Raw genomic sequence first — 16,538 nt, forward strand, 5'->3', positions numbered from 1 at the left:
CCGGTTCACCCAGCATTTTCCTTCTCCCGGTTTTCTTGAGTCGTAGCGGGGCGGGAAGTTGTCGAGGGACTGCTTCCGGGTTGCTGGGTGACCTTGAGGCTTCAGGAGAGCGATGGCGAGTCTCTGGAGGCTGGGTGTCCTGTGCGGTGCCCAAGGAGGCCGAGGTGAGGCGTCCTGGCAGCGGGAGGTTCTTAGGGCAACCTCCAGCCGGGGAAGGGAGTGCGGCGAGGATTTGTTTGCGGGGTGGTGAGGCCTCTTGAGCAGGGAATCCCTCCACCGTCCTGTTGGCGGATCTGGCCCGGGTCTACACCACAGCGATAACCACCGTGTCTCCGCGCCCAGATGTCCTCCCGAGCACGTATCTGCCCCGCTCCGGGCCGACACGGGGATAGGGTAATCTGGAAAAGAGCTCCTGGAAGTTACAGTTCTGCTAAGGCTATTCTTAAGGGTTCTTTTTATGTTCTGTTTTGATTTTTCCCCATTCACTGTCCTTAGAATGCGCCCACCCCGCATCGGAAAATTGGGTTAGGCTCTGAGCCTCAATGCCTGGCCTTGCCCATTTACCCTGGAGTTGGTGGAGAGGGGGTTCTGGAAATCACTTCAATAATCATTGAACTGGACATTTGTGTTAAACCAGGCACCGTGGTAGGAATGGGATACATATTTGTATAACAGTTCCTGCTCTCGAAGAGTTTTCCTTTTTATAGGGAAACACAATCGAACGTAATCGAACGTAAAGTAAAGGTAATCGAACATAAAGGTAAACATAATCGAACATAAAGCAAAAAGTCTTGTGCTGCACATGTATTGCTATGCCACGCCAGAGGAGGAGCATATTTAGCTGGTGTTTTTAAAGAATTGCCCTGTTTTGGTTCCCGGAGGAAGTGTGTGTTTCTTGGGGATAAGGAAGGCCACAGGGGTTAGGGAACTAACTACTGGGATGAGCAAAAGTGATGATGAAGGTGTAGGGACTGCGAGGTAGGAGAGAAACTAGATATGATTAGAGCATGAAGCTCAGGGTGAGGAATGAGAGCTGAATCTGGAAAGGTGAACTGGAATCAAATCAAGGAAGAACGTTCCTTGATAAGGAGAATGGGTTTACCTGATGTAAAGGGCATCATTGAAAGATTTGACATAGAGTTGAGTTTCGATTGGCCCCTTGGGTAACACTGTGGCACATGGCCATCATAGGAGATGGCAGTGGGCTAAGACACAAGTCAGGGAGATGAGATAGGACATTGTTGTAGTAGTGTAGGCAAGGACTGTGAGGTCCTGAACTTGGGAAATGGTATAAAAAAGAGCAGATTGTCTCAGGAAATGTTAAGGAGATATATCAATATGAGCTGGCAATTGACAGTTGGGGGGTGTGGGGTGGTTTTATATGACTCACAGATTTTTAGGTAAAGAGTAGCTGGGATGTCATTAAATAAAGTGGGGAACATACAAATGGAAGACAGGTTTGCTATAAAGAGTGAGTTGAAGGATGGTTTTAGTTTTTGGCATGGTGAGTTTGAGGACCATGTAGGGTATCTCAGGAGAGCGGTCCAGCAGGCACTTAAACTTCTGAAACACTGGAGACGTAGAAGGGCTGCAGATACAGAATGAGGCGTCATCAGCTTACAGGTAGTATAAGCTGGGTGCTCAAAATGGCCAAGGGTGGGCTGAGGATGTGAGGAGAGCAGTGGGCAGATGATAGAATGTTGGGAAAACATGTAAGAGTGGATGCAGGAGGAGACTCACATAGGATGTCAGAGGATCAAAGGGGGGACTAGAAGGGAGTTCATCAGAAAAGAAGAGAGGAAAGGCCCAATAAGATGGAAGACTGAACAGTAATTGTTGAATGTGACCACACGGAGACCATTGGCAACTTAACAAAGCAGTTGTAGTGCAGATAAAATGAGTTTCAGAGTTGAAGAATCATAGGGAAGTGAGGAAGTGGAGGTAATTTAGACAACACTTTAAAGAAGCATAGTTGGAAAGAGAAGAAAGGGAGCAGGGAAAGAGTGCATGGCATTAGAGGACACAGGGTCAAGGGAAGGGTCACATAAATTACATCAGTGAGTGGGAAATGGCCAACAGGAAGGAAGGAAAGGTGAAAGACACAGGAGAGAAGTTACCTTCTATTGAGTATTTATGACATTTTGGGAATTATGGTGAGCACCTTGGGTATTTTAATTTTCAACAGTATTATGAAGTAAGTGCTACTGTTTTCATCTTGCAGATGAGGACATTGAGGCTTAGAGAGCCTGTTTAATTAACTTAATTGCTCATCACTTCACAGCTAGTAAGTGGTGAAGTTGTGTGAACTTAGGTCTATTTTTTAACTAAGAGATAGAATCTAAAGGGGAACGGAAAAGGATGAGTTCAAGAGGGGCGTCCGGGTGGCTCAGTCATCTGAGTGTCCAACTCTTGTTTTTGGCTGGAGTCATGATCTCAGGGTTATGAGATCCAGCCCTATGTTGGGCCTTTGCTGGGTGTGAAACCTGTTTAAAATTCTTTCTGTCCTCCCTCTGCCTTCCCCACTCCCCCAAAAAAGTACATGTCGAGAAACTGATCTTGAAAAGGAAGATGGTAATAGATGTTCTTTCCAACCTAGACTGAATTCCTTGAGGACAAAGTCTGTCTTTTTATCTCCTGCTCCAGTCTAGAGCATACTCTAACATGTAGTGAATGTTTGTTGGATGAATAGATGAACACATGGAAAGAGGAAGGAGCTATAGTATACTTTCTTTTTAAATAAATTTTTATTTATTTATTTGACAGACAGAGGTCACAAGTAGGCAGGAAGGCTGGCAGAGAGAGGGGAAGGGAAGCAGGCTCCCTGCTGAGCAAAGAGCCTGATGCAGCTCCATCATGACCAGAGCCGAAGGCAGGGGCTTTAACCCACTGAGCCACCCAGGCGCCCTTTAATATACTTTATAAAATTAGTAAAAGTGTAGTCCTTTTACTTAAGTGGTTCATTGATTTTTTAATCTTTGAGGGGCAACTTAGTATGACTCATAGCTCCCCAGGGAAATACTGTCTTCATTTTGCTGATGAGATGTCATCCCCTATTTGGGCTCTAGTAGTTTGCTTATGGTTATCAGAAAGGCCTGTTAAGATGAATGGATAAAGAAGATGTGAGATATATATATAGAAACTATGCAGCCATCAAAAGAAGTCTTGCCATTTGCAACGACGTGGATAGAACTAGAGGTTATTATGCTGAGCTAACTAAGTCAATCAGAGAAAGACAATTATCAATATGATCTCCCTGATATGAGGAATTTGAGAGGCAAAGTGGGGGGTTTGGGGAGTAGGGAAGGAAAAAATGAAACAAGATGGGATCGGGAGGGAGACAAACCATAGGAGACTCTTGATCTCACAAAACAAACTGAGGGTTGCTGGGGGGAAGTGGGTATGGAGAGGGTGGATGGGTTATGGACATTGGGGAGGGTATGTGCTATGGTAAGTGCTGTGAATTGTGTAAGCCTCACGATTCACAGACCTGTACCCCTGGGAGTAATAGTACATTATATGTTAATTAAAAAAAAAAAAAAGGAAAGGCCTGTTAAAGGAGAAGTGTTTATGACCTCCCTAATGTCTCTTTCCTCAGCTCTGTTTGTCCGAATCCCCGTGGTCAGACCTGCTCAGGTCTCAGCATTTCTTCAGGACCAGTCTGCCCCAGGATGGTGTAGAACACAGCATATTCACCTATCACCCAACCACTATTGTATGTTTTTTTTTTTCATTGCTGTTGCTTTTTGGGCTCTTGCCCTCTTCATCTGGGCAAATTTTCATGCCTTTGGCAGGATTTCCTATCTGTGGAACAGAACTCTTATGTCCAGCTCTGTCAGATGAAGACCTCCCTAGCCTGCACCTTTATTAGACAATACCAGCCTGGTTGAATGATGCCATTTATACTCATAGAGAACCTTCTGATCTAAGTATTAAAATTTCAATTTTTTTTTTTAAAAAGAAAGTAGCTCTGTAGGAAGAGTCTGTACAATATAGGCAATCTTACTTTTTTAGCTGATGGAGAGGACCCAGATACAAATATTTTGGAATAGTAGATAATTTAAAAAGTCATACATATTTGTAGCTGTAATTGACTGGCTTATTTTTATTTAGGTCAATATTAAAATTACATAGCATTTTTGGGGGTCAGAATTATAGCAAATCTGTAGGTGAATAATGAGTTAACTCTTATTTCCAGTTTTAAACTCTGGAGAGATCTGTATTTTGCAGAGATAAAGACTTAACCTTCATGCTTGAGTCAACAACTTACATTTAGTTGCATCTGAGTTATGAGAAATTAGGCAAGTATAGTTTTTCTGCTTTTTAGAATTATTTTATTTTTGGAAAGCTTTTGTTTCTTTCTCCATTCCTTTGCTAAGTTCAGTTAAATTTAGCAGAGTGGGGTAAATTAGTTTGGAGTATGTGCACTGAAGGAAAGCCCCAGAAGTCGTAAACACAGTTTTTACTATGTGTGTCCATGTGCATTTTTCTGGAGAATCATCTCCATCCTTCCATTGGAGTCCCAAAGGGGTCTGTAACCAAAAAAGGATAGAGGCTCCCCAAGAAATGTTTAATGCCCATTTCGTTTTTCACTTATTTAAAAGAAGTTCTCGTGTTCCATATTTGTTTTGGGCTCTTCATAAGTAATGGGACAGAAGAAGGACCATAATCCTAAAAGTTTGTATCAGAATTTTTCGAATTGGCTGGCTTAATTTTGCTTTCGAAGGATTTTTATTTTTACCTTACTTCTAATTCTCAAGATTAGAGGTATAAATTCAAGTAATTTTGTAAAGGAATTTCTCAGGTGGAATTAACATATATTCATAAGGTATCTGTCCATTGTACTAAAGTTCGAGATTGGTGATTCTGCAAAGGTACTTCATTCATCTTTTTGCCTCTCGACAAAGTGGGTCAGTCTTCTCATCAGTCTATGTAGGCACCAAGGCACCCTGCGTTAAAGAATTTCAAAGAAGGGAGGTAGCATCTTTCTCAAGTACCTTCTTTATCTTGTTCTCTTTATGCTCAGAGCTGAGTCTTAAATGCATGCTGTTTGCTGTCCTGTCAGCTGGGTTATTTTGTCGCAAATATTGAATATGAGAGATGGTGTGATTCTCCGTTTCAACTCTTACAAGTCTGGTTCCTCCTTTCCGCAGCTGGTTCTAAGGCTGCATCTCTCCACTGGACTGGTGAGAGGGTTGTCAGTGTTTTGCTCCTGGGCCTAATTCCAGCTGCTTATTTGAATCCTGGCTCTGCGATGGACTACTCCCTGGCCGCGGCCCTCACTCTCCACAGTCACTGGCAAGTACAGCAGTCCCTTCAGTGTCAGTGTTGTCTGCTCAGCTCATTAGCTGTGAGCTTGTCTCATTACTGCATATGAAGAAGTTGAGATACTCAGACCTGTAGATAACTTTAAAACACATGTAAGATATTTATATGCCCAATTTATGTGTCCACCTGCCTATTCAGTGTCTTCACTTCCGTAGCTAATAGGCGTTTTGAATATAATGTGTTATAAAACTAAGTTCTTACTCTCCCCCAAATCTCCTCCTCCAGCACTCTGGCTCATCTGAGTTAATGGCATTTCCATTCTTCTAACTGTTCATGCCCCAAACCTGGTCATCATCTTTGATTCCCATAGTAGTGCCCTAACTGGTCCTCCTTCTGTCTGTTCCTGACGCAGCAGCCCCAGGGATCCTGTTAAAGTATGAAGTCAGGTCAAACATCCTCCTCAAAATATTTTGTAGTCTCTTAACCTCCCTCAAACTAAGAATTCTTACAGTGGTCTACAGACCCAACATAATTTGGCCTGTTTCTTCCCTCATCTCCAGCTACTCTCTTCCACATTTTCACGGGCTTTGATTATTCTTAGACATGCCAGGGACACGCCAGGCCACAGAACTTTACTTTTACTCTTGCTTCTGGCCAATACCCTCTTTTTCTAATTACACACTTGGCTTGTTCCTCATTTCCTTCACATCTGAAATGTCACCTTCTCAATGAAGCCTTCTGTAACCACTTATTGCAATTGCGGTGTCCTTCCCAGCATTCCTTATCTCTCTCCCCGATTTTATTTTTCTCAGTATTGTTTATTACCTTCTGATATACTATATAATGTATTTATTATTCTCTATACTCCTTGTCTCCCCTCGTTAGAATGAAAGCACAGATACAAAGAAGCCCTAGACTGAAATCAATGGTTTAATGAATTATTACAAGGATAACACTGCCCAGGTCAAGAACTAGAACTGCAGAAGCTTCTTCCTTGTGTTCTGCCTCAGTCATAACTGCTCAGCGTCCTCCTACCAGGAACCATTATCCTGATTTTTATACTAATCACTTCTTTGCATTTCATCGTAGTTTTATCACCCACTTGTCCTGAGACACCACAGTTCAGTCTTGCCCTTTCTCAAGAGATTTTTGACTTTTTGTTTGCTCATGTGTCGTTAGTCCCTAGAGCAATACCTGACACATAGCACTAAGTAAATATTTATTGAATGAATGAATTTCTAGTTTCTGTTTATTTTATCCAGTGTAGTTTGCTAGATTTTCTAAGTTAATGAACCTTCTGAAAAGTTTGTGAGTAACTTTTGTTCTTTCAGTGATTCATTTTATGTTGTTTTACAAGGACATTATGATATTGTGGGTAAGGGAAGCATTTTTGTATTGCTAGAGCTGAAAGGACATGGGAATGTCTTAACCAACCCTGTTACTTTACAGGTGTGGAAACTGAACCCCAGGGAGGTTAAGTGACTTGTCAGAATGATTTTGTAGCTAGTGTTAAAGGGGCTTTTGCTTACCTACTATTCTAAGGTGGCTTGGGGAATTACCCTTTAACCAGGTAGACCTTTCAAAGTGAAGGATTCCTGTTGCATATGTAGATCACAAGTATAGTGAGCTTTCTCTAATATGTAGTTCTTGGCAGGAGATCCATCTAAATCAATGAAAAGTCAGAAATAAGAGGTAATTCTAAAGTAATGTATTGTTATTTTTCATTTATTTTATACTCCTCCACTTACCTTACTAATTCTCCCTTTGCTCGCTCTCTCTCCCTCCCTCCCTCCCTCCCTCTCTCTCTGCCACACACATACACACACGCACACATCATGGCTTGAAAAAGTTGTCTGTAATTTTCTATAATTCCTCAGCATCCATTCTCTCTTAACCCACATTAATTGGACTTTCATCCCAACTACATAACTGAAGTCATTTTTACCAAAGTCCCCCCAAAAACCTTTATTTTTCCAAATCCAGCTGTCCTCCGTCCTCCTGTTAATTGAACTCTTAGCGGCATTCAACTTAATTGACCATTCCTTCCTTAAATAATTTCCATTTGACTTCCTGGATGCTACTTTCCTCTGCCCCACTAGCTGTACCTTCTCAGTTCCTGATGCCTGCTCCTCCTCTTGTCTGACCTCTGAATAATAAAGCTCTGCCTGGGCTCAGTCTCGCTTTCTTCATTTCCCTTTATTTCCTGAGGTGAGCTCAGATCTGACCTCTTTCCCTGATCTACAGACCTGTATTTCCATTTGTGTAACTAACACAATCCCTGATCTACAGACCTGTATTTCCATTTGTGTAACTAACACAGTCCACTTGGATGTCTGATAGTCCTCCCAAATTTATCATGGCCCAGAATCTGTCTTTCCCCCATATCTCACTTGATTTTTCCTGAAGGCCACCTCCTTTCCTGTTCTTCCCTAACTCAGTAAAATCTAGTTGCTCAAGCCCAAAATCCTCAGAGTTATTCTAGATACTTCTTTTTGTCTTATCTCACATCTAGTCCATCAGCTGTTAGCTCTCTCCTCAGAACAGAGCTTGCCTCAGTTGTCGCTTCACACCATCTCCCCTCTCACCAGCCTAGGTTAAGCCAGTACTTGCCAAGGCATTTTATTTGCCTCCTGAGTGGTTTTCTGTTTCTGTTTTTGCTCCCCTCCCTTCTTCCTGCACTGTCCATTTACCATACTATAGCCAGTGACCTTTTTAAAGGTAAAATTACATTTATCTAAAGATTTACAAATGGTTGGGGCGCCTGGGTGGCTCAGTGGGTTAGAGCCTCTGCCTTCAGCTCAGGTCGTGATCCCAGAGTCCTGGGATCGAGCCCCGCATGGGGCTCTCTGCTCAACAGGGAGCCTGCTTCCTCCTCTCTCTCTGCCTGCCTCTCTGCCTGCTTGTGGTCTCTGTCTGTCAAATAAATAAATAAAATCTTAAAAAAAAAAAAAAAAGATTTACAAATGGCTCATAAGCACATGAAAAAATGCACAACGTCATTTGTTATTATAGAAATGCAAATCAGTGGGTGCCTAGATAGTTAAACATCCAACTCTTGATTTGGGCTCAGGTCATGATCTTGGGGTTGTGGGGTTGAGCCCTGAGTCGGGCTTTGCGCTGGGCATGGAACCTACTTAAGAGTGTCTCGCCCTCCCTCCCTAAAACAGACAAAAAACCCCCAAATCCAAACCACAGTGAGATACTACTTAACACTCACTAGGATGGCTGTCATCAAAAATAGGGACAGTAACAGGTGTTTCAAGGATATTGAGAAGGTGGAGTCCTCATATGTCTCTTGTGGGAATGTAAGAAGTTACAGCCACTTTGGAAAAATTAGGCAGTTCTAACAAAAAGTTAGAGGTACGTATGACTCCGTGATGCCACTCTCAGGTGTATACCCCTCAAAGTTGAACATATATGTCTTCACACGAGAATTTGCATCGTAATATTCATAGTGTTTATAATAGCCAGAAAGTGAAAACAATCCAGATGTCTATCTCCTGATGAATAGTTCTAATAACCAAAAAGTAGAAACAATCCAAATGTCTATCAGCTGATGAATAGCTTCTTACAAAGGAATATTATTTGGCCACACAAAAGGTTGAAGTACTGATACCTGCCACAACATAGGTGAACCTTGAAGATGTGAAATGAAAGAAACTTGATACAAAAGGCCACATATTGTATGATTTCTCTAAAATGTAGAGTAGGCAAGTCCGTAGAGACAGAAAACTAGTTGAGTAAGGGACTAATGGATAGGGGGTTTCTTTTGGAGTGATGAAATGTTCTAGAACTAAATAGTGATGATGTTGTGCAACTTCATGCTTATACTAAAAGCCACTTTGAAAGGGTTAATTGCGGGCAACTGGCTGGCTCAGTCAGAGGAGTGTGTGACTCCTGATCTCAGGGTTGTGATTTTGAGCCCCACATTGGCTTTAGAGATTACTTAAAAGGGTTAATTCCATGGCGTGTGAATTACATCTCAATAAGCTGTTACTAATAGTAAAATAAGGTCACTACTTACTTAGATTACTCCCTACTTAAAACATAACCTTTTCCCCTCCTTCACTAGAATCTGTCCCATCAGGGCAGAGATGCTGTCTTTGCTGTTCTTTCAACATCTGTAACAGGTTTTCATACACAATATCTGCTTCATAAATTTTTTTTTGAATTAATGGAAGACTCTGTAGAGCATTTATTTTAAAGTTTATTTATTTTTTTTAGTAATCTCTACACCCAATCTGGGGCTCAGACTCATGAGCCTGAACTCAGGAGTTACATGCTGCACTGACTGAGCCAGCCAGGTGCCCCTTGAGCGTTTGTTTTAGTTTAAAAAAAAACTCAAACCCCAAGATTTTGTAAATAGAGTGGTAATTAACTGCTATCTTTGATACAAATAACTCTGGAAAATTACATCTAAAGAATAGAGATGTCTTTATTGTATTATTAGGAGACTCTTGGTTCCTTCATTTAGTTTAGGATTCCTGTTACCATGAGTTGTATGTTGAACCTGACAGTTTTTTGCAGTCAGGTTAGTCATATAGTCTTCTGACTTGTGATTTTTCTTTTGCACTGTGTTGTGTTTTTTTTTTTAGGGGCCTTGGACAAGTGGTTACTGACTACGTTCGAGGGGATGCTTTGCAGAAAGCTGTCAAGGCAGGCGTTTTGGCACTCTCGGCTTTAACCTTTGCTGGGCTTTGTTATTTCAACTATCATGACGTGGGCATCTGCAAAGCTGTTGCCATGCTGTGGAAGCTCTGACCTTTTTGACTTAATACCTTGAGAATTGATTGTACACCTCTTTGCCTCTGCTCTATCATGCCATTCAGCTCACAATAAGGAGGAAATAACAGATAAGTCCATTGGTGAGACAAACCTCTTCTAGAAATCACCTGGTTATTTTTAGAAATTAGTCTTTGATGAAAAGGTTGAAGAGGAATTGTATTCAAGAAATTTGGAGACTGGGTTTCTTGTTCGGAATTTGTGGGGTTGTCTTCCAGCTTCTCACAAGACTCATAGCATAACTAACCATTATGTATGAGCTTTTGCCTGTTAGCATATCAAATTCTTAAAGGGAATTCAGCTTTATTACTATCAATACCTGATCTTTTGTCTTTTGTCCTGGAATGATGGAGAAAGGGAAAGCCTGTTAATTTGTAAGTAAAGACTTTGTAGAAAATTAGTGTTTAATTTTTGAAAATTTCCCTCTCTGTTCAGTCAGTACCAGTTATTGATGGTTACATGTCCAAGGGAAACTTTAAAATTAGGAAATACTGATATTTTACATTATTAATTTCTAAATCCTGGAAAGAAGAGCCTGGAGAGCTTCTGAGTATAGAGAAGTTCCATGTAGGGAAGAGGTCCCCTCATAGATGTATCAAAGTAATGTAGATTCTAAACCAAGAATTAATCCTCAAATCTGTTTATTTTACTTGTCCTAAAATAATCTGTCTACAAAAATAAAACTGTAAGTAATAAATTGTTATTTTCCCACTGTAGGAATCTCTAATGTGAAAATGTATTCTATGAGAATAAAGTTTTTTTTTTAAAATAAAATTCTATATAATAAAAATGTATTCTACTCTTTTCTGTATTAACTGTCCCTAGTTTTAATTCAGGAGAACCTGGTGTCTGTTGCATATACACCAATAAAACAGGACTGTTTAAATTTCTTTCTAGGACTCAGCAGTTAGGTAAATTACAAAGTACCATAATACAAAAAATACTTAGGTGTAATAGGCAAAAATACACTGAGTATGAATAGTTTGGTATGAGAAGAGTATACAGATTAAATACATTTGACCCTTGAGCAACACAGTTGCTCTGGTCCACTTATAAATGTGGATTTTTTTTTTGTCGGTACAGTACTATAAATGTATTTTTTTTCTTTGTGATTTTCTTAATATTTTTTTTTCTGGCTTAATTTAAGAATATAATATATAAATCATATAAAAATATATGTTAATTATGTTACCAGTAGGGCTTTCCATCACTAGTAGGCTATTAGTAGTTCAGTTTTTGGGGCATCACATCGATTTTTGACGGTGTGAGGTGTCAGTTCCCCTAACCCCTACATTGTTCAAGGGTCAACTATAGTAGGAATTAGGAGGTCCAGATTATGATGTTCTGTAAACGCCAGCCTTTGGAATTTAAATTACATTCTGGATGCAGTCAGTTTGATCTGAGGGTGAGTGTAAGGCATGATGGTTTGTTTCTCCTAGCAGCATAGAGGAACTGGGACTTGGCGTGTTCCCCTCACAGAAGACCTTACTGGGCAGCTGAGGCAGACTGTTGAAGGGGAGCTGGCTAGGAGGGTAAGTGTGTTCATGAATGTCTGTAGTAGGGGCTAAAGATAATCTCCCCTTAATGTGCTTATGGCCTTGTCGGAGACTCAGATGGATATTAAGTGTTCAGGAAAAGGTGATTATTTCTGTTTCAGGGTGGTTAACGGCTCCCAAAGGGGGTGATGCCAGAATAGCCGTGGCTCACCCAGGAGTGGTGGTGGTGGGCCAGTGTGCCTTGGCAGGGAGAAATATGATAACATATGTAGTAAAATTACTAATAAAATAGTAGTAAAACTGACATTGTTTAGGGTTGTTGGCTCATGACGAAGATAAAAAGCAGACCTTTTGTCAGTTTTATTACTGGCTTAAAGTTCTCTATAGACAATGATCCCCCCTCGCATCGTCCCCCCCGCCGCCCAGCTCCCAGGACACCACTGCTGTAAAGTGGAGTTTTCCATGTAGTTGAAATGGGGAGGGCAGGGACTGGGTAATATGGGGATCCTGTAGCTATCACCGGCACCATCAGACCACAGTTGGTTCTGGAAAGCTGTCTAATGCTGGTAAGCTTCTTTAGGTGGGGACTGAGAAGTTTGAATGGAGGCTGGTTGGGTACTGCCTGCTCCAGGTCCCAGTTGTTTTTGTAACAAGGGCGGTGCGGAGCTGTCACTGTAGGAAATTACCGGATTGCTGTGAGCTGCTGAGACAGCAGGGGAAATGAGGCGGGCGCTACCAGCAGTAGGTTTCTGAGGCTAAGCCACACATGATTAGAACTGCTTTAGAGAGGACTTAGGTAACATGAGGAAGGTTGGTAACCTAGAGCAGGACATGGAGGAGGATAAAGGAAGAAGGGGCCTGAACTCTAGCGGCAGCAGAAAGTAGGACTCAATTTTAAAGGTGTAGAAATGAAAAAACATTCTTTCATCTGACAGATATTAGGTACCTCATGTAATTGGCACTGTGGCAGGTACTGTGGGTAAAGAGAGAAGTCCTCTGCCCTTGAAAGGAATTCGTGGTCCCATTGGGACAACAGCTAAGTTATATACTGTATGTGGCAGTACACTGGCAAGTGCAGTAATAGGTCAGCACAGCAGTGATCTAACGAGAGGTGCAGTTAGAATTTGCTTCCAAGTTTCCTGGAGGAGTCTTGACCTGGTATCTGAAAGATAAAGGAGCTGACAGGTGGCCAAGGAAGCAGAAGAGGGTGCATCATTTCTTGTGACTACGGCACAGGGGGGACTGATTATATAAAGGACCTTCCAAGCCATGGTAAGTAACTGAAACGGTCTTGATGGCAGTGGGGAGTTACTGAAGATGGTTAAGTGTGCAAATGACATGGTTATGTTAATTTTATTTCATTTATTTATTTATTAAAGATTTTATTTATTTATTTGACAGACAGGGATCACAAGTAGGCAGGGAGGTAGGTAGAGAAGGAAGGGAAGCAGGCTCCCTGCCAGGCAGAGAGCCCGATGCGGGGCTCGATCCCAGGACGCCGGGATCATGATCCCAGCGAAGGCAGAGGCTTTAACCCACTGAGCCACCCAGGTGCCCCTGGGCATGTTTATTTTAAATAGGTTATGCTGGCAGCTGTGTCAAGTATGCATTTGCGGGAGGTAAGCAGGGAAATGGTAGATTATTTCAGCAACACGGAAAAGATGATGAAAGGCAGTAGTAGCCAGAATGAAAAAGAAAACAAATTTAAGAGATGTTTAGAACTTAGAATCAATAAGAGCTATACTGGGGTGTGAAAGATCAAGAGAGGAGGGAGTATATGTTCAATTTCTTTGTTGTGAATAGATGGATGGGAAGTGGTCATTAATTTTTGGAGGAAAATTAGATATGACAGTGCAGGGATGGGTCACTACGAAAGCTTTGAATTTATAAGATATCCAGGAAGAGATAGAATTTTGAGATTTCTATTTTGGGGGGCACCTGGTTGGCTCAGTGGGTTAAAGCCTCTGCCTTCAGCTCGGGTCATGATCCCAGGGTCCTGGGATCGAGCCCCGTATCAGGCTTTCTGCTTGGCAGGGAGCCTGCTTCCTCCTCTCTCTCTCTCTGCCTGCCTCTCTGCCTACTTGTGATCTCTGTCTGTCAAATAAATAAAATTTAAAAAAAATATTGAAAAAAAAAAGATTTCTATTTTTGGCAATATGACAGACTAAATTTTAGAAATTATTTTGCTGCAATGCATCTAGGATGTTAAATCCAAAGCACCTTTTAAAACATGAGTCATCTTGCTCCAGGAAATGCTCTCAAGCCAGAACAAAATATGCATGCATAAGGAGGTAAATCATTTGTCCTGAGATCATTTTCTCATCTCAGGTGGCCTAGAGCTCTAGATTTAAGAAGGTAACATAGAGGTGAGGAGCAAAGCTCTGGGCTCAAATTGGAGTTAAATTGGAAACTCCCTAAAACTAGGAACCCTGAAGAGTTACCCTCAAAGGAGGGTGACTTAGAAAAATAGTTTTTACCTTCAAAAGCAGAGAGAGGAGAAACTTGTCTGACTTGCTGTGGTTCTGATTGGAGAAAAGAACATCTCTGAGAGCATGTGGCTAAGGGCCAGTCCTTACGCCAGTTTGTGGCCCGAGTTCATACTATCCACATGTTTATAACAAGGCTACATGCTGCTAATTTAACATTTACCTGGATTGGTGGTGTCCCAGGTCCCTGGTAGGAAGTAAACAAATTTTCTCTGGAGGAAGGTTTCTCCAAAACAAGCCTTGAAAATTCCCACAAAGTTCTAATGAATGTGACCTTCCAGCAAAAAATCATAATACGTATAGGAAACACCCCGAACAAGACTTGTCAGCACAGATCAAACAGAAACCAACCCACGGAGAATTCAGATCCTGGCAGAATTTTCAGACAGACTATGAACAAAATGAGATGGAAGTTTAAGTACAAGTCAGTAGTCAGATCGGGGGTGAGAATCTTCGGAGAAGGTAGCCCTGCACCCGGTGCTCTTGATCCAGAGAATCTTGGGCAGTAGATGTCTGTTTAGGAAAGTTGTCTGTTCTCCAGAGTCCTTATAGCTGGATGTCAGGGTCCATCTGCAGTGGGTCTGGATATCCCTACATGACCCTGGGTAGCATGTGTCCATGGCTGTGGGCCTGCAGCTCGAGAACTCTGTGTGAGGTTAAAAGTACCTGAAATGGTCACTTCCAGTGTCGTTCCAAGGCTGGCTTTTATTGGTATCTCTTCTAATCTAGTGTCCTAGTTGTATATCATGTGGGTGGCTGGGGTGAGGGAGGCACAAAAATGTCTGATGAAAAGCCTTTCAGAAAAATAGCTTTTAGGTTGGACATACAGACTATGTGTATGAGATTTTTTTTTTTTTTAATGTAACAATTACAACATACTACAGGTGGAATCTGTTAGAGGATGAGTCAAGCCCAGCCTCATGGGGTCTTTCTATAACAACTTCATATGAGAGTTTATGGAGATTTTTAAAAATGTAAGTTGTGGGGGTAGGTTAGACCAGTGTTGGATATTAAGGAGGGCACGGGTTGCATGGAGCACTGGGTGTTATATGCAAACAATGAATCATGGGACACTATATCAAAAACTAATGATGTACTGTATGGTGACTAACAGAACATTAAAAAAAAGTAAATTGAGTGTCATTAGGCCTTGGTATAAACCTTAGAACTAAGGAAAGTTTCAGTCTAAGCATGAAAGTTCGAAACTATTATTTAAAAGTACTTAAAGGGTTGGGGCGCCTGGGTGGCTCAGTCACTTAAGCATCTGCTTTCAGCTCAGGTCATGATCTCACGGTTCTGGGATCAAGCCCCATGTCAGGCTCTCTGCTCAGTTGGGAGTCTGCTTCTCCCACTTCCTCTGCTCCTCCCTCCCACTGGTGCACTCTCTCTCTTGTTCTCTTTGGTCTCTCTCTCTCTCTTTCTCAAATAAATAAATAAAATCTTAAAGATAAAAGTACTTAAAGGGTTATAATTTGGATAGCTGAATTAAATGGGTGGTGGGTATTAAGGAGGACACTTGTGGGACGCCTGGGTGGCTCAGTTGGTTAAGCAGCTGCCTTCGGCTCAGGTCATGATCCCAGCGTCCTGGGATCGAGTCCCACATCGGGCTCCTTGCTTGGCGGGGAGCCTGCTTCTCCCTCTGCCTCTGCCTGCCACTCTGTCTGCCTGTGCTCACTCTCGCTTCTCTCTCTATGACAAATAAATAAATAAAATCTTTAAAAAAAAAAAAAAAAGGAGGACACTTGTGATGAATCACTAAATTCTACTTCTGAAACCAATTTTACCATATATGTTAATTAACTAGAATTTAAATTAAGACTTGATTAAAAAAATCCATTTGTTAATGTTCAAATGATCTTCTTGTTTTCTAGATTATAATTAAAATAAGTAAAATTTTACTCCTTCTTGAGCCTCCTGGGTAAAAATTCCTTTGACTAATATTTTTATACAGTTTAAACCAATTTTGTCTCTGTAATTTGGGTTATTATTATATTTTCTTCGGTTCAAATAATAGCAGCCTGGAAGTAGTTTTGGAATTACCAAGCGGTACAAAACAGCCTTTACAAAGCAAATGCCTTTCCCCTTACCCACCCTCTCACCTGCGTTGAGGGCAGTGTTAACATTTGAGATAGTCCTTCTTATATAGAAATCTGAACAATAGCCTTTAAAATATGCTGGTAATGCTGGAAAGGGCTCTTTGTATGATAGTAAGGTTTATGGTGTTAACTTTAGTGTGAACTTTAATAATGGAAACTTTTCTTTGGGTGTTGTCAATAGGAAAATAATTTCAGTTTTTGTTTGCATTGCCTAAGGAGGTTAGAAAACTTTTTTTTTTTTTTTAAAGTAGGCTCCATGCCTAATTTGGGGCTTGATCAAACTCACAACTGTTGAGTTCAAGAGCTGATGTTCTACCAACTGAGCCAGGCAGCTGCCCCAGAACACTCCTGATTGCACAATCAATGCTGAAATCTCAAGCAGTACTAAATCCTTATCCATAGACAGTATGGAC

General features: G+C 41.4%; 1 protein-coding gene across 1 annotated transcript; it reads left to right on the forward strand.

Moving 5' to 3' along the window:
- Positions 1-6: 6 nt before the first annotated feature.
- SDHD (succinate dehydrogenase complex subunit D) lies at positions 7-10,841 on the forward strand. Its single transcript, XM_047747514.1, has 4 exons — positions 7-164; positions 3,596-3,712; positions 5,151-5,295; positions 9,861-10,841. Exons 1-4 carry the CDS (start codon positions 113-115, stop codon positions 10,024-10,026), a joined length of 480 nt encoding a protein of 159 aa, XP_047603470.1. The 5' UTR covers positions 7-112; the 3' UTR covers positions 10,027-10,841.
- The last annotated feature ends 5,697 nt before the right edge of the window (positions 10,842-16,538 follow it).

This window comes from Lutra lutra, chromosome 10 (genome assembly GCF_902655055.1).
Source record: "Lutra lutra chromosome 10, mLutLut1.2, whole genome shotgun sequence".
In the NCBI taxonomy this organism is placed as follows: Eukaryota; Metazoa; Chordata; class Mammalia; order Carnivora; family Mustelidae; genus Lutra; species Lutra lutra.

Excerpts from the sequence above, each read along its gene's own strand:
- SDHD (XM_047747514.1), top strand. The coding sequence starts at position 113 with ATGGCGAGTCTCTGGAGGCTGGGTGTCCTGTGCGGTGCCCAAGGAGGC. Across the intron at positions 165-3,595 it reads CGGTGCCCAAGGAGGCCGAG|CTCTGTTTGTCCGAATCCCC; the intron begins GTGAGGCGTCCT and ends CTCTTTCCTCAG. Across the intron at positions 3,713-5,150 it reads CCTATCACCCAACCACTATT|CTGGTTCTAAGGCTGCATCT; the intron begins GTATGTTTTTTT and ends TCCTTTCCGCAG.